This window comes from Gadus chalcogrammus, chromosome 4 (genome assembly GCF_026213295.1).
Source record: "Gadus chalcogrammus isolate NIFS_2021 chromosome 4, NIFS_Gcha_1.0, whole genome shotgun sequence".
NCBI classification, from domain to species: Eukaryota; Metazoa; Chordata; class Actinopteri; order Gadiformes; family Gadidae; genus Gadus; species Gadus chalcogrammus.
Genome location: NC_079415.1, coordinates 4,997,894 through 5,009,911, shown reverse-complemented (window position 1 = coordinate 5,009,911; position 12,018 = coordinate 4,997,894). Strand labels below are relative to the sequence as shown.

Sequence of the window (12,018 nt, the reverse complement as noted above, 5' to 3'; positions counted from 1 at the left end):
CATTGCTGCCACCTTCAGGTTAATTTAAGTCATATCTTTATATTATTTTAATCAGACCAGTGTCTGATAAATACTTTAAAAAAACAGCACCTTCCCCTCCCACTTGACCCCAAATTTAAAATACCTTTAACTGAAATCTCTTCTAGACCCAACTCTCTCAATGTCTCTAGTAACTCCTTCCTTTCCCTGCTGTATCTCCTACAATATATAAGAACGTGAGGCACTGTCTCGGGTTGTTAACATTCATCACACATTCCATCTTGATGTTTCCCTATGATAAAAAGAGTACTATTAAATAATGTGTGACCAATTCTCATTCTAGCAATAGTAACCTGTTCTTTCCTTCTCATCCCACAAGGTTAAGTTGACTCAGTCACTCTTCAATTTAATGAGAATAAATGTCTCCCTTTAGTCTCTCTCTCTCCCATAATTGTTGCCACTGGGCCATGATCCCCCTCCACACAAGACATTTCCCCTCAGCCTTAGACAGATGTAATGTTACTTCCACATTTTCCTTCTTTACAACTGCTTTAGCTAATTTATCAGCTTTCTCATTTCCTGAGATTCCTGTATGGGCTGGGACCTACATCAGAGAGATCCCCACTCCTCTCACAGACACACTTCTAATTGCCATCAGGATCTCATATATAAGATCCTGATGGCTCTTCGCTGTCCCTACCCCAATACTAGTGATGGCTGAAACAGAATCACTACAAATCAATACCTTTTGATTTACAAGTTGCTCAGTCCACTTTATTGCCATTAAAATAGCATATAGCTCAATAGTAAAAAACATGCAAAAAATCTCACAGTCTCTTTTTTAACCTGAGCCTTCCTTATCTCATCCTCTAAACATATTATTGAATCTGTAGTGCTTCTCCCTTTCCTAAAACCACTCTGATAACTAGTCATCAATCCCTTTTCTTCCATGAAGCGCATTATCCTCCCATTGACCAATCTTTCCATTAGCTTACCTACATTGGATGTTAACGCTATTGGTCTATACTAGGCTTGCTTGTATCTGATGTTTTGTTTCTCTAAGCGCGACTCATTGGATTCGAGTCTCGTCGGTGACACCTGTTGGACAACATTTGGTAGTGCAGTACAATCACTGAAATAAAATAAAAAATATGTTATGATCCAAAGGATACTGTAAACTTTAAAAGAAAGCATTGTATTATGTCAATCATTGTTTAATGAGACTAGATAATACAATGCATCGTAACAATATCCAATATAATATACTGCTCTGCAAAGGCAAACCGCAGGGGTTCAAGACAGCATCAAGAAACAGGATAAAAGTGTTTAACAGATACAAATATCAAAATATCTGAGTTTATACTAGCTATTACAAATATATGCATATGTATGTGTGAAAATGCTATTTAAGTTATATGAATATAAAGAAAAAAGTCAAAAGGAAAAAGTCAGATAAAATGAGGGAAATAAAGAAATATACATAAAAAAGTCCAGAGTCAGGAATTTGTTCTGCTCTCATCCAGAGAGGATGTGAGGCTAGATAACGGTTTTCAGTTTTTATTATTATTATTTTGATCAGCTTTCCATGATAACGTTACTTATTGGAACGCGGCCCAGGTGAGAAGCAGGCCACGCCCCTGGATACGCCCACTGCCCACGCCCCGGACCAGGTAGCGAAGGTTCCCGATTAAATGTTCGACAGAGGAACAAGCAATCAGTGCGCTCGGTTACCTAAACATGCCCGACAGTCTGAAGCTGTGGTTTTAGGGCAGCCACTCTTCGGGTCAACACTTTACGCGTTACGGAATGGTGTAAAGTAGTGAAGTCCTCATCTCCTTGGTCCTGAAGATCGGGGTGATCATCCGTCATGGCGAACAGGCGCAGGGGCGCAACCGACGGGGACTTCTCGTACGTCAGCCGAGTTGTGAAGTACACGCTCTTTCTGTTCAACATGATCTTTTGGGTGAGTAGTGGTCATCAGGTGGACTGGGAGGATGTGTATCCATGTCTATTAATCATCTACTCTCTCCGTGTTTGCTCCCGAGTCATTTTTAACTGCACTGGTGCGTGGATGTGCGTGACGTGCGTGCGTACAATCCCAGCAATGTAGACGAAGAGTGGGGGGGCTGGGATGGCTGAGACTTTCACTTCCTATTTCCTCAATAAACCTCACCCATGTGCACTGTGAATTGTGTTTTGTGTCATGTTCAGACAAGTTTAAGTTTAAACAACAAACACAATCTCTCCCCCCCCCCCCTCCCTACCCACCCCCTTACTCCCTCCCTCCTTCTCTCTCTGGAACACACACACATACATGGCCCATACACTCACTCACGCACACACACACACACACACACACACACACACACACACACACACACACACACACACACACACACACACACAGACGCAGAATGGTTAAAGTGTAACTGCAGAGTTATGCCAGGGTCACATTATTATGTCGCTGCCTGCCCCCCAGTCACATGCGATGTGAAGCAAAGCGCTCATAGTTCTGAGGTGATTGCCGACCCTGTAAGCTTTTAAGAGGATGCCGATTGTGGTTATGTGTTCAGATTTATGTATAATAAGAAGCCAGTGAATGCAGGGGAGTTGTGTTGTCAGGAAACTGAAACCGAAAACGAACGAAGGACTTCTGAACGTGAGCGAACTGTTTCGGTGTGGACGACCACCCTCATGAAACCATCCTGGTGTCACTATACCCATGTCACCTTGCTGAGTTTCATAGTAACTTCTCAAACTCCAATGGGTTCATACCAGTGCTTGTCGTGTTTGCTGGGACGACATAAAGCGACTAGCCGTTCGTTCTGGATCACTCCTTCAGATTCTAGTCCCTGACCTACCCAGGAAGTGAGGCTAGGAGGTCAGCCCCCTCTCACTCTGCAAGATATTATTAATTCATTCATGGATGTATGGATATGTAAGTGTTTGATCAGTGTTGTAAACGGTAGAGCATGAATCTTTGATGCTTTCTATCACTGAGCGACCCACGGTCACTTTTATTGGGTCATAATGGATTCATTATCAGCTTTTCATCCAGAGCGATATTGATTCCTCCCTGAGCTCTGTTTAACAAGCCGTTTGGCTCTGAGGGGCCAGATATGAAAGAACGGTTCTCTACTGTTGAAGGGTTCAAGTCGTTAGCCCATCAGTATAGGGTGATCGCTGCAGCTTGTGGCGTGTCAAGAGTGTGTGTTCCTCATTCCTGTCATGTATAAACCTGAGGGACGTCAGCGATGGAATGTGTCTCTTCTCGTCGCCCGCGGCTGCTGTATTCTGACAGATGCTGGCTCGACAGACCTTCCCAGACCTGAGGCTAACCGGCTGCCCGGGAGTTTGCTGATAGAAATAGTGGTTGTGAACGTGTATTGGTGTTTCTCTTCTGTGTTTGTTCAAATTGAAGCGTGTTCCTGCAAGGTTTTAATTGCCTTTCTTTGGCACATGTCATTGCATTAAGTATATTTATAAGCCCCCCCCCCTCCTGAAAACCTGTGTGTGTGTGTGTGTGTGTGTGTGTGTGTGTGTGTGTGTGTGTGTGTGTGTGTGTGTGTGTGTGTGTGTGTGTGTGTGTGTGTGTGTGTGTGTGTGTGTGTGTGTGTGTGTGTGTGTGTGGGGTAACTGGATATGTCTGGTGTGGCGAGCATAAAGCACTTCCCAGGCGGCTCCGCATTGTTCGGTGGGGACTCTAGAAATTCTGCCCTCCTCTGGATGGGGGAGCTTGGCCGAGGGAAAACTCTAGTCTGGGGATTCAGTAGCCGGCCTGCCGACAGCTACAAGTCAAGTCTGATTGATTCATTTTATTTGGCCATTTTGATCTAAACTATGAACAGCACTCTGTGTCATTCATTAAAATACATAAGTTATCAGGGATGACACAATAAAGCTTGAAGACTTATTTCCATTGCGGTCCCTCAGGGTCAAAATACATTCTTAATCACAGACTTCCTTTGCACGGTCCTAGACCGCTTCCTGGTTGATTTGACAACACACGCACCACGTACACGGCCACATTGGCGCGCGTTAAAGGCACGCTGAGACATCTCGCCGGGGCTGAGTTTAGTTCCCGTTTTCTGTGTCTGTCTGTGTGTCATATAAATATGTTTCTTATAAGACGCCAGGAAGACATACTTCGCGTAGTTAAGGTGGCAACACACTCTACCCAAAGTTGTTCTTTGTTTTCAAATACTGAGTCATGAGGGCCGATCAAAACCCTCAGATGAGATGAGGCGTTCTGATAGGCCTGCCCCTCCCTGGACGAGTAGGAACACACAAACAGATGATCAAGGTTCCCCACCTCTAAAAGAGCAACTCGGTCAGACACAGTAGTTCAATGTTTGTGAATTAAATGGTGGATTGACCGTGATGGAGAACGCGTGACGTGTGTCTAGCTTAGGCGGGGTCTGTTTGAGTTGAGGTTGAGGACCCATTAGCTCCTTTGTAAATGGACTGCATTTATATCGCGCTTTCCTAACCAGTGGCCACTCAAAGCGCTGTACAATACTGCCTCACATTCACCCATTCATACACACATTCACACACCGACGGCGGAGTCAGCTATGCAAGTCGACAGCCAACTCGTCGGGAGCAGTCCGGGTGAGGTGTCTTGCTCAGGGACACCTCGACACGGCTAGGTGGAGCCTGGGATCGAACTAGCAACCTTTCAGTTACTAGTCAACCCACTCTAGCTCCTGAGCCCTTGTGTGTCCCACGGTCAAGAAGGGCAGCAGACAGTCAAGCAAGCTTTTCCTTTAGTGCTCCACCAGAGCTCTTGCTTCGACTCATGGCCGCTGTAGAATAAAGCTAACAAAGGTTTGCATTAGGGATGTATTTTTTTTCCAGGTCATCGCCCTGGTGATGGTGGCCATTGGGGTGTACGCCCGTGTGTCCAAGCATGCAGGTAACACCTCCTGTTCAGACGGAGTCACATCGTCACTAGTGTTTAGCGTCATCTCAGATGCTCCTGATGCTCCGCAGGGGAAAGGCTTGAATCCATTGATGATTAATGTAGAGGATAATGTTAGACTACAAGGTGATAATGTTAGACTTAATCGTGTAGGTGAGAGTGGAGCGTTGTAAACAGAGAGCCGCCTCCTACTCCCTACCTTCCTCCTCCAATCAGAAACATTGCCTTCAAGTGATAGAAAGATGAGATCGATTCCCCGGCCAATCAGGGAAGAGATGCCCTGATTAGTCAGAGATGAGCCGGTAAACAAAAGATCTTGAAGATAATATCAAGAATGTTTCCTTGTCCAAACGGGTATCAGTGTCAAGAATCCATCAATGTCTGTTCTTCTGGTCTGTTCTTCTGCTCTGTTCTTCTGCTCTGATCTTCTGCTCTGCTCTGTTCTTCTGCTCTGTTCTTCTGCTCTGATCTTCTGCTCTGCTCTGTTCTTCTGCTCTGTTCTTCTGCTCTGATCTTCTGCTCTGCTCTGTTCTTCTGCTCTGTTCTTCTCTGCTGTTTTTCTCTGTTCTTCTTGTCTGTTCTTCTCATCCGATCTTCTCTGTTCTTCTGCTCTGTTCTTCTGCTCTGTTCTGCTGCTCTGTTCTTCTCGGCTGTTTTTCTCTGTTCTTCTTGTCTGTTCTTCTCATCCGATCTTCTCTGTTCTCATTGTCTGTTCTTCTGCTCTGTTCTTCTGCTGTTCTTCTGCTCTGTTCCTCTGCTCTGTTCTTCCGCTCTGTTCTTCTCATCCACTCTTCTCTGTTCTCCTGCTCCGTTCTTCTCCCCAGAGACGGCCATGGCCTGCCTGTCCGTGGACCCGGCCATGCTTCTGATGGTGGTGGGGGTGCTCATGTTCCTCATCACCTTCTGTGGCTGCGTGGGCTCCCTGCGCGAGAACATCTGCCTCCTGCAGATAGTGAGTCCCTGCTGGCCCCCCGGAGCCTACTGGGCCCCCCGGAGCCTACTGGGCCCCCAGGAACCTACTGGGCCCCCAGGAGCCTACTGGGCCCCCAGGAGCCTACTGGGCCCCCAGGAACCTGCTAGTCCCCAGGAACCTGCTGGGCCCCCAGGAACCTGCTGGGCCCCCAGGAACCTGCTAGCCCCCAGGAACCTGCTAGTCCCCAGGAACCTACTGGGCCACCAGGAACCTGCTGGGACATTCCCAGTCCTGGAAGAAGCATGATGGTTACTGTATAGGACAAGAGGGCCTTCCTTTGGTACTACATAGTAACCATCAAGGCTTTCTTCCAAGACTGGGAATGTGGTCTGGTCCCAGGAGAAGTTATTTTATTCGAGTAAAATATTTGATGTACATCAGCTTGAAAACATGTTTTTGTGGGTTGCAAAACCAGATTCTTGGGTCCTTTGGGAGAAATGTAAATGCTGGCCTATAGCCCGCGGTGGGAACACCCTTCTCCTGTCATCTAGTGCCCGGTTGTTGCTTTCAATTAAGAAAAGAACTTCAAAACTCCATATAAACATTGCAACAGGATAATTATCTATCACAGATGCACCGTGTGTATATTCTGAGAAACATTTTTGTAACAGTAAAACACCAAGCCTCTGAAAACTCTCCAGCAGAGATGAACGTGCAGAATCGAGCAGCGCGTGTCGTAGGAAACTCCTTGTCGTTCCTCCACTAACGCTCTCCTCTCGTGCTCTTCCGTCCAGTTCTGCGTCTTCCTCGTCCTGATCTTCCTGCTCCAGCTGGCCGCTGGCATCCTGGGGTTTATCTTCTCTGATAAGGTAGGACCGTCGGGAACCGTCGGGACCGTCGGGAACGTCGGAGAGGTGTACGCTTCACGTTAGGTCTGTTTACAGCGTTGGTTTGTGTTGTTTTCCAAGGCGAGGGCTAAGGTGACGGAGCTCATCAACGACGCGGTCATCCACTACAGGGATGACCTGGATCTCCAGAATCTCATTGACTACGGTCAGAGAGAGGTGAGCCACTGGATTGCACTTTTCCACCACAAAAAAACTTTAATTATATAGAATTTAGAGCCGCACTATGTTACCTTTTCACTGCAGCTGTTTAATCCATCAAAGCTTTGTGAACTAGGAAGGTGTAATACATGAGTAGTGAATAAAGTTTTCAGTTGGGTCTGTTCTGTTCTGTGTGTAGTTTGGCTGTTGCGGCGGCACAGCGTTCACAGACTGGCAGCACAACATGTACTTCAACTGCACGCCGGAGAACCGGAGCCGGGAGCGCTGCTCCGTACCCTACTCCTGCTGCCTCATCTCCAAGGACGAGGTGGGGGGGACTAAAGTACCTGGGGTCGAGTCCCAATGACTAAAGTACCTGGGGTCGAGTCCCAATGACTAAATGACCTGGGGTCGAGTCCCAATGACTAGATGACCTGGGGTCGAGTCCCAATGACTAGATGACCTGGGGTCGAGTCCCAATGACTAGATGACCTGGGGTCGAGTCCCAATGACTAAATGACCTGGGGTCGAGTCCCAATGACTAGATGACCTGGGGTTGAGTCCCAATGACTAAATGACCTGGGGTCGAGTCCCAATGACTAGATGACCTGGGGTCGAGTCCAAATGAATAAATGACCTGGGTTCGAATCCCAATGACTAAATTACCTGGGGTCGAGTCCCAATGACTAGATGACCTGGGGTCGAGTCCCAATGACTAGATGACCCTTGGTTCGAATCGCGATGAATGAATGACCTGGGTTTGAGTCCCAATGACTAAATTACTTGATGATCAGGGTTTGAGTCCCAATGACTGAATGACCTGGGTTTGAGTTCCAATGACTAAATTACCTGGGTACGACTCCCAATGTCTAAATGACTTAATGACCATGGTTCAAGCCCCAATGACTATGACCTGGGTTTGAGTCCCAATGACAAAATGACCTGGGTTTGTGTCCCATTGATGGGTTCGAGTCCCAATGACTAAATGACCTGAGTCTGAGTCCCAATGACTAAATTACCTGGGTACGAGTCCCGATGACTGAACGACCAGGGTTCGAGTCCCAACGACTGAAGTCCTTGAGACGGACTCTAAACCCCCACTACCTGCACCCTTATCACTCGCCCAACTATCCCCAGTAAGATGCTTTGGTTCCAGTCCTCCACGTGTGTGTGTGTGTGTGTGTGTGTGTGTGTGTGTGTGTGTGTGTGTGTGTGTGTGTGTGTGTGTGTGTGTGTGTTCCCTCCAGGCCGTGATCAACACCATGTGTGGCAGCGGCCTCCAGCTGCAGAACTTCCTGGAGGCGGCGGAGTTGATCCACACCAACGGCTGCATCGACAAGCTGGTGGACTGGATCCACAGCAACCTGTTCCTCCTGGGGGGCGTGGCGCTGGGGCTAGCCATCCCCCAGGTGAGGCCGCCACACACTGCACTATACACACTACACACTACACAAGGGGCTACACACTACACTATACACACTACAATACACAATGAGCTACACACACTACACACTACACAAGGGGCTACACACACTACACTACACAAGCACCTACACACTACACTAACTACAATGAGCTACACACACTACGCTACACAAGCACCTACACACTGCACTATACACACCACACAGTACACAATGAGCTACACACACTACACAAGGACCTACACATTACAGGGTAATGAGAGAGAGAGAGAGAGAGAGAGAGAGAGAGAGAGAGAGAGAGAGAGAGAGAGAGAGAGAGAGAGAGAGAGAGAGAGAGAGAGAGAGAGAGAGAGAGAGAGAGAGAGAGAGAGAGAGAGAGAGAGAGAGAGAGAGAGAGAGAGAGAGAGAGAGAGAGAGAGAGAGAGAGAGACACAGTCAGTCAGTCAGTCAGTCAGTCAGTCAGTCAGTCAGTCAGTCAGTCAGTCAGTCAGTCAGTCAGTCAGTCAGTCAGTCAGTCAGTCAGTCTTATTGGTCCCTGAGGTTCAACGTTAAAGACCCCCCTGGGGTCGATTTACACAGGGAAGGACTATAGGAACTCTTGTTGTACCCAAAGTGTAACCGTCTGAAACGTGAACCTCTTGTCTCTTTACTGCACAGCTGGTAGGGATCATGCTGTCGCAGATCATGATCAACCAGATCAGGGAACAGATAGATCTCCAAAACTACAACCACAGGCACCAGTCGGACCCCTGGCTCTGATGTCGGCCCCCAGGACCTGACAGGAGAACCAGGAACAGTTAACAAAAGCAACCGAGATCAGCATGAGGGCTCTTGCTGGTTTGAGAGGACTCTTCTTCTGGTGTCTACTTGCAACATATTGGAAACTTTTGGTGAATTTCCCCAAGGAAGTGACGGGACTGGAACGTGACTGAACAGAAACAGTGTTTACACGAAGCGTCTGGCTGGTCTTGCTTTGCTCCCTGGTGGATGAAAACGGGACTTGACTTAAATCGCTATTTTTCAGACCTCGACTCATTTCCAGCCTTATTTTGTCTTCCAAAAGACTCCATGATCCCCGCTAGATAAATGCATATCTGTAACTATACATTTAGGTGTAATGCAAATGATAGTGAGACATTATGTGTTATTACAAGGGATAGACATTTGGTTGTATTTTTTTAAAAGCTATTTTTGTAATGCACATTACTTTTAAGTACGGTGACCAGATTTGAGTTTGTGAAAATGAGCCTGCGTACTTCAGTGGGGGTTTCATTCGGTCTATACACGGCACCTTCTCAACGAGCACATGAGATCGGTCGCCCAATGACAGACTCTCTCTACAGTCAGCTCGCGCAAGAAGGTGGAACGTAAGGGAGATACCATTTCAAGAACTTGGAAGGCCGTAGTAACCATAGACATATACAATGGTAATAACTAGTAGGTTATGTGAAAGACCCAGAAACACAAATATGCGACGAGGCAAAAATAAATAAAAAGATAATAATAACAATAATATATATATTTTTTTTTTTTTGCGACGAGGCAAAATACCGGACGTTTTTGGAATCCCTGCCGGACGCATTTTTTAGGTCTCGAAAAGAGGACATGTCCGGGAAAAAGAGGACGTCTGGTCACCCTATTTTAAGGCAGATCGGGTGGTTTATTCTGTCCTCTGAGCTTTCACAACGCATTGGAAGACATTAAGGAGATGCCTGAAAAAACTGACTTTATTAAGATTCATTTTAATATTAATCGTTTTTATATTTAAATGTTACACCAACGATGCATCTAATCATTAAACTTTTTCACGTATGACTGAAGCAAAGGATTTTCTCTGTTCCAGTTTTTTTACAAATTGAAAAGTAGATATTGAATTAGTTTTGCTCCCAGAAAAGCTTGAAAACACTGGCCTAGTTTTAGTTTTAAATCTGCTGGCTGATTAATGAGAACGAGGGCTTTAAAAAGTACTTCATTGTGCCCCCAGTATTCCGTCTCTCCGCATGTTCAGGCTCCTGGAACTAGCCCGCCTCCTGGTGGCAGGTTCGGTTCACTAAAAAACAGCACATTGCCGAAGCATCACCTCAGCACAAGCTGAGGCTTATTCCAGCACGGAACACACTGGTAGGATGAGACAACTCTTGTTACACGATTATTGGCTGAGGTTCACTCTACACTTTGTGTTCATTATTTAGGATTTTGTTATGTTTGACAATTAGATTTATCATGGAGATTAATGTAGATTAATGTTCCCGTTGATCCTCCTCATTAATTTGCATGTCATAGATCATATTACAGATTAATGGGAGATTAAATAAGGCTCTATTTGAAAATAGTTTTTTTAAGCATAACCGTAACAGAGAATAAACTGCTAAATGACAGATCTTTATTGTAATTAAAACATACACAATACAAATATGTTTTGGACAGTAAGGGTAAACTTTGAAGCAAAACTACCTTTCTTGAGAGCAATTTTAGGAAATGATACAACCATCGCCTCAACATTAAAGATGAGGGTCTGAAGAACACACACACACACACACACACACACACACACACACACACTGAAACATGACACTATGAACTTCAGGACTTCAGCGTCTTTCAGGAGGATCGTTCTGGAGCAGAGATCGAATCTGAGTCGCCGGTCGGAACATCGATAACGTTTCTGCAGCGTCCGCGAAATCCCGACGTGAGAACGAATGGGCTTCGCTTAGGACCTTCGGCCGGTTGGGGTGTGGAGTCCAGCGGTCCTCATTGTTGAAAGACAAGAGATGACGATCTATTTTTCATTGTGCCAACTATTATGGAATGAAAATTACAAACCATTATTTACTGCTCTTTGTGTAGGCCTATGTGTGTGTTGTGTGTGTGTGTGTGAGTGAGTGTACGACCGTGTGTTTGTGTGTGAGTGTATGACCGTGTGTTTGTGTGTGTGTGTACAAACGTGTGTCTATGTGTGAGTGAGTACGACCGTGTGTGTGAGTGTACAACCTTTGTGTGAGTGAGTGTACGACCATGTATGTGTGTGTTTGTGTGTGTGAGTGTACGACCATGTATGTGTGTGTGTGTGTGTGTGTGTGTATGAGTGAGTATACGACCAAATGTGTGTGTGTGTGTGTGTGTGTGTGCATGAGTGAGTATACGACCAAATGTGTGTGTGTGTAAGTGAGTGTATGACCGTGTGTGTGTGTACAAACATGTGTGTGTTTGTGTCTGAGTGAGTGTGCGGCCGTGTGTGTGTTTGTTTGTGAGTGATTGTACGACCGTGTGTGTGTGTGTGTGTGTGTTCCAGAGAGAGAGGGTGGGAGTAAGGGAGTGGGTGGGTGGGGGGGGAGAGAGTGAGAGTAGTTTGTCTGGGCTTCAGTGAGGGAGCCGCTAGGCGCTGCTCTGTGTGTGGTCCTGACTCACCACACACACACACACACACACACACACACACACACACACACACACACACACACACACACACACACACACACACACACACACACACACACACACACACACACACACACACACACACACACAGGAGAAGCAGAGCGTTGTGCTCAGCCTAACTGATACACTTCCAAGTGCGCTGTCACAATAACACGGCCATCCACAGCGACACCGGGTCTGCACAGAGAATGAGAGGATGAAATGACAACATGAACACATTTTGGGAGCTCAGACATAGATTTACCTTCACAAAAAATAGAGGCTTACCGTTTAGCCTGAAAGTAACAGCTATTTTCA

The 12,018-nt window shown here is 46.3% G+C and overlaps 1 protein-coding gene across 1 annotated transcript; it reads left to right on the top strand.

Moving 5' to 3' along the window:
- The first annotated feature begins 1,612 nt into the window (after nucleotides 1-1,612).
- On the top strand, nucleotides 1,613-10,757 carry tspan33a (tetraspanin 33a). Its single transcript, XM_056589276.1, has 8 exons — nucleotides 1,613-1,942; nucleotides 4,837-4,894; nucleotides 5,725-5,852; nucleotides 6,608-6,682; nucleotides 6,782-6,877; nucleotides 7,059-7,187; nucleotides 8,107-8,268; nucleotides 8,941-10,757. The coding sequence occupies exons 1-8, from the start codon at nucleotides 1,847-1,849 to the stop codon at nucleotides 9,040-9,042; spliced, it is 846 nt and encodes a 281-aa protein (XP_056445251.1). The 5' UTR covers nucleotides 1,613-1,846; the 3' UTR covers nucleotides 9,043-10,757.
- The last annotated feature ends 1,261 nt before the right edge of the window (nucleotides 10,758-12,018 follow it).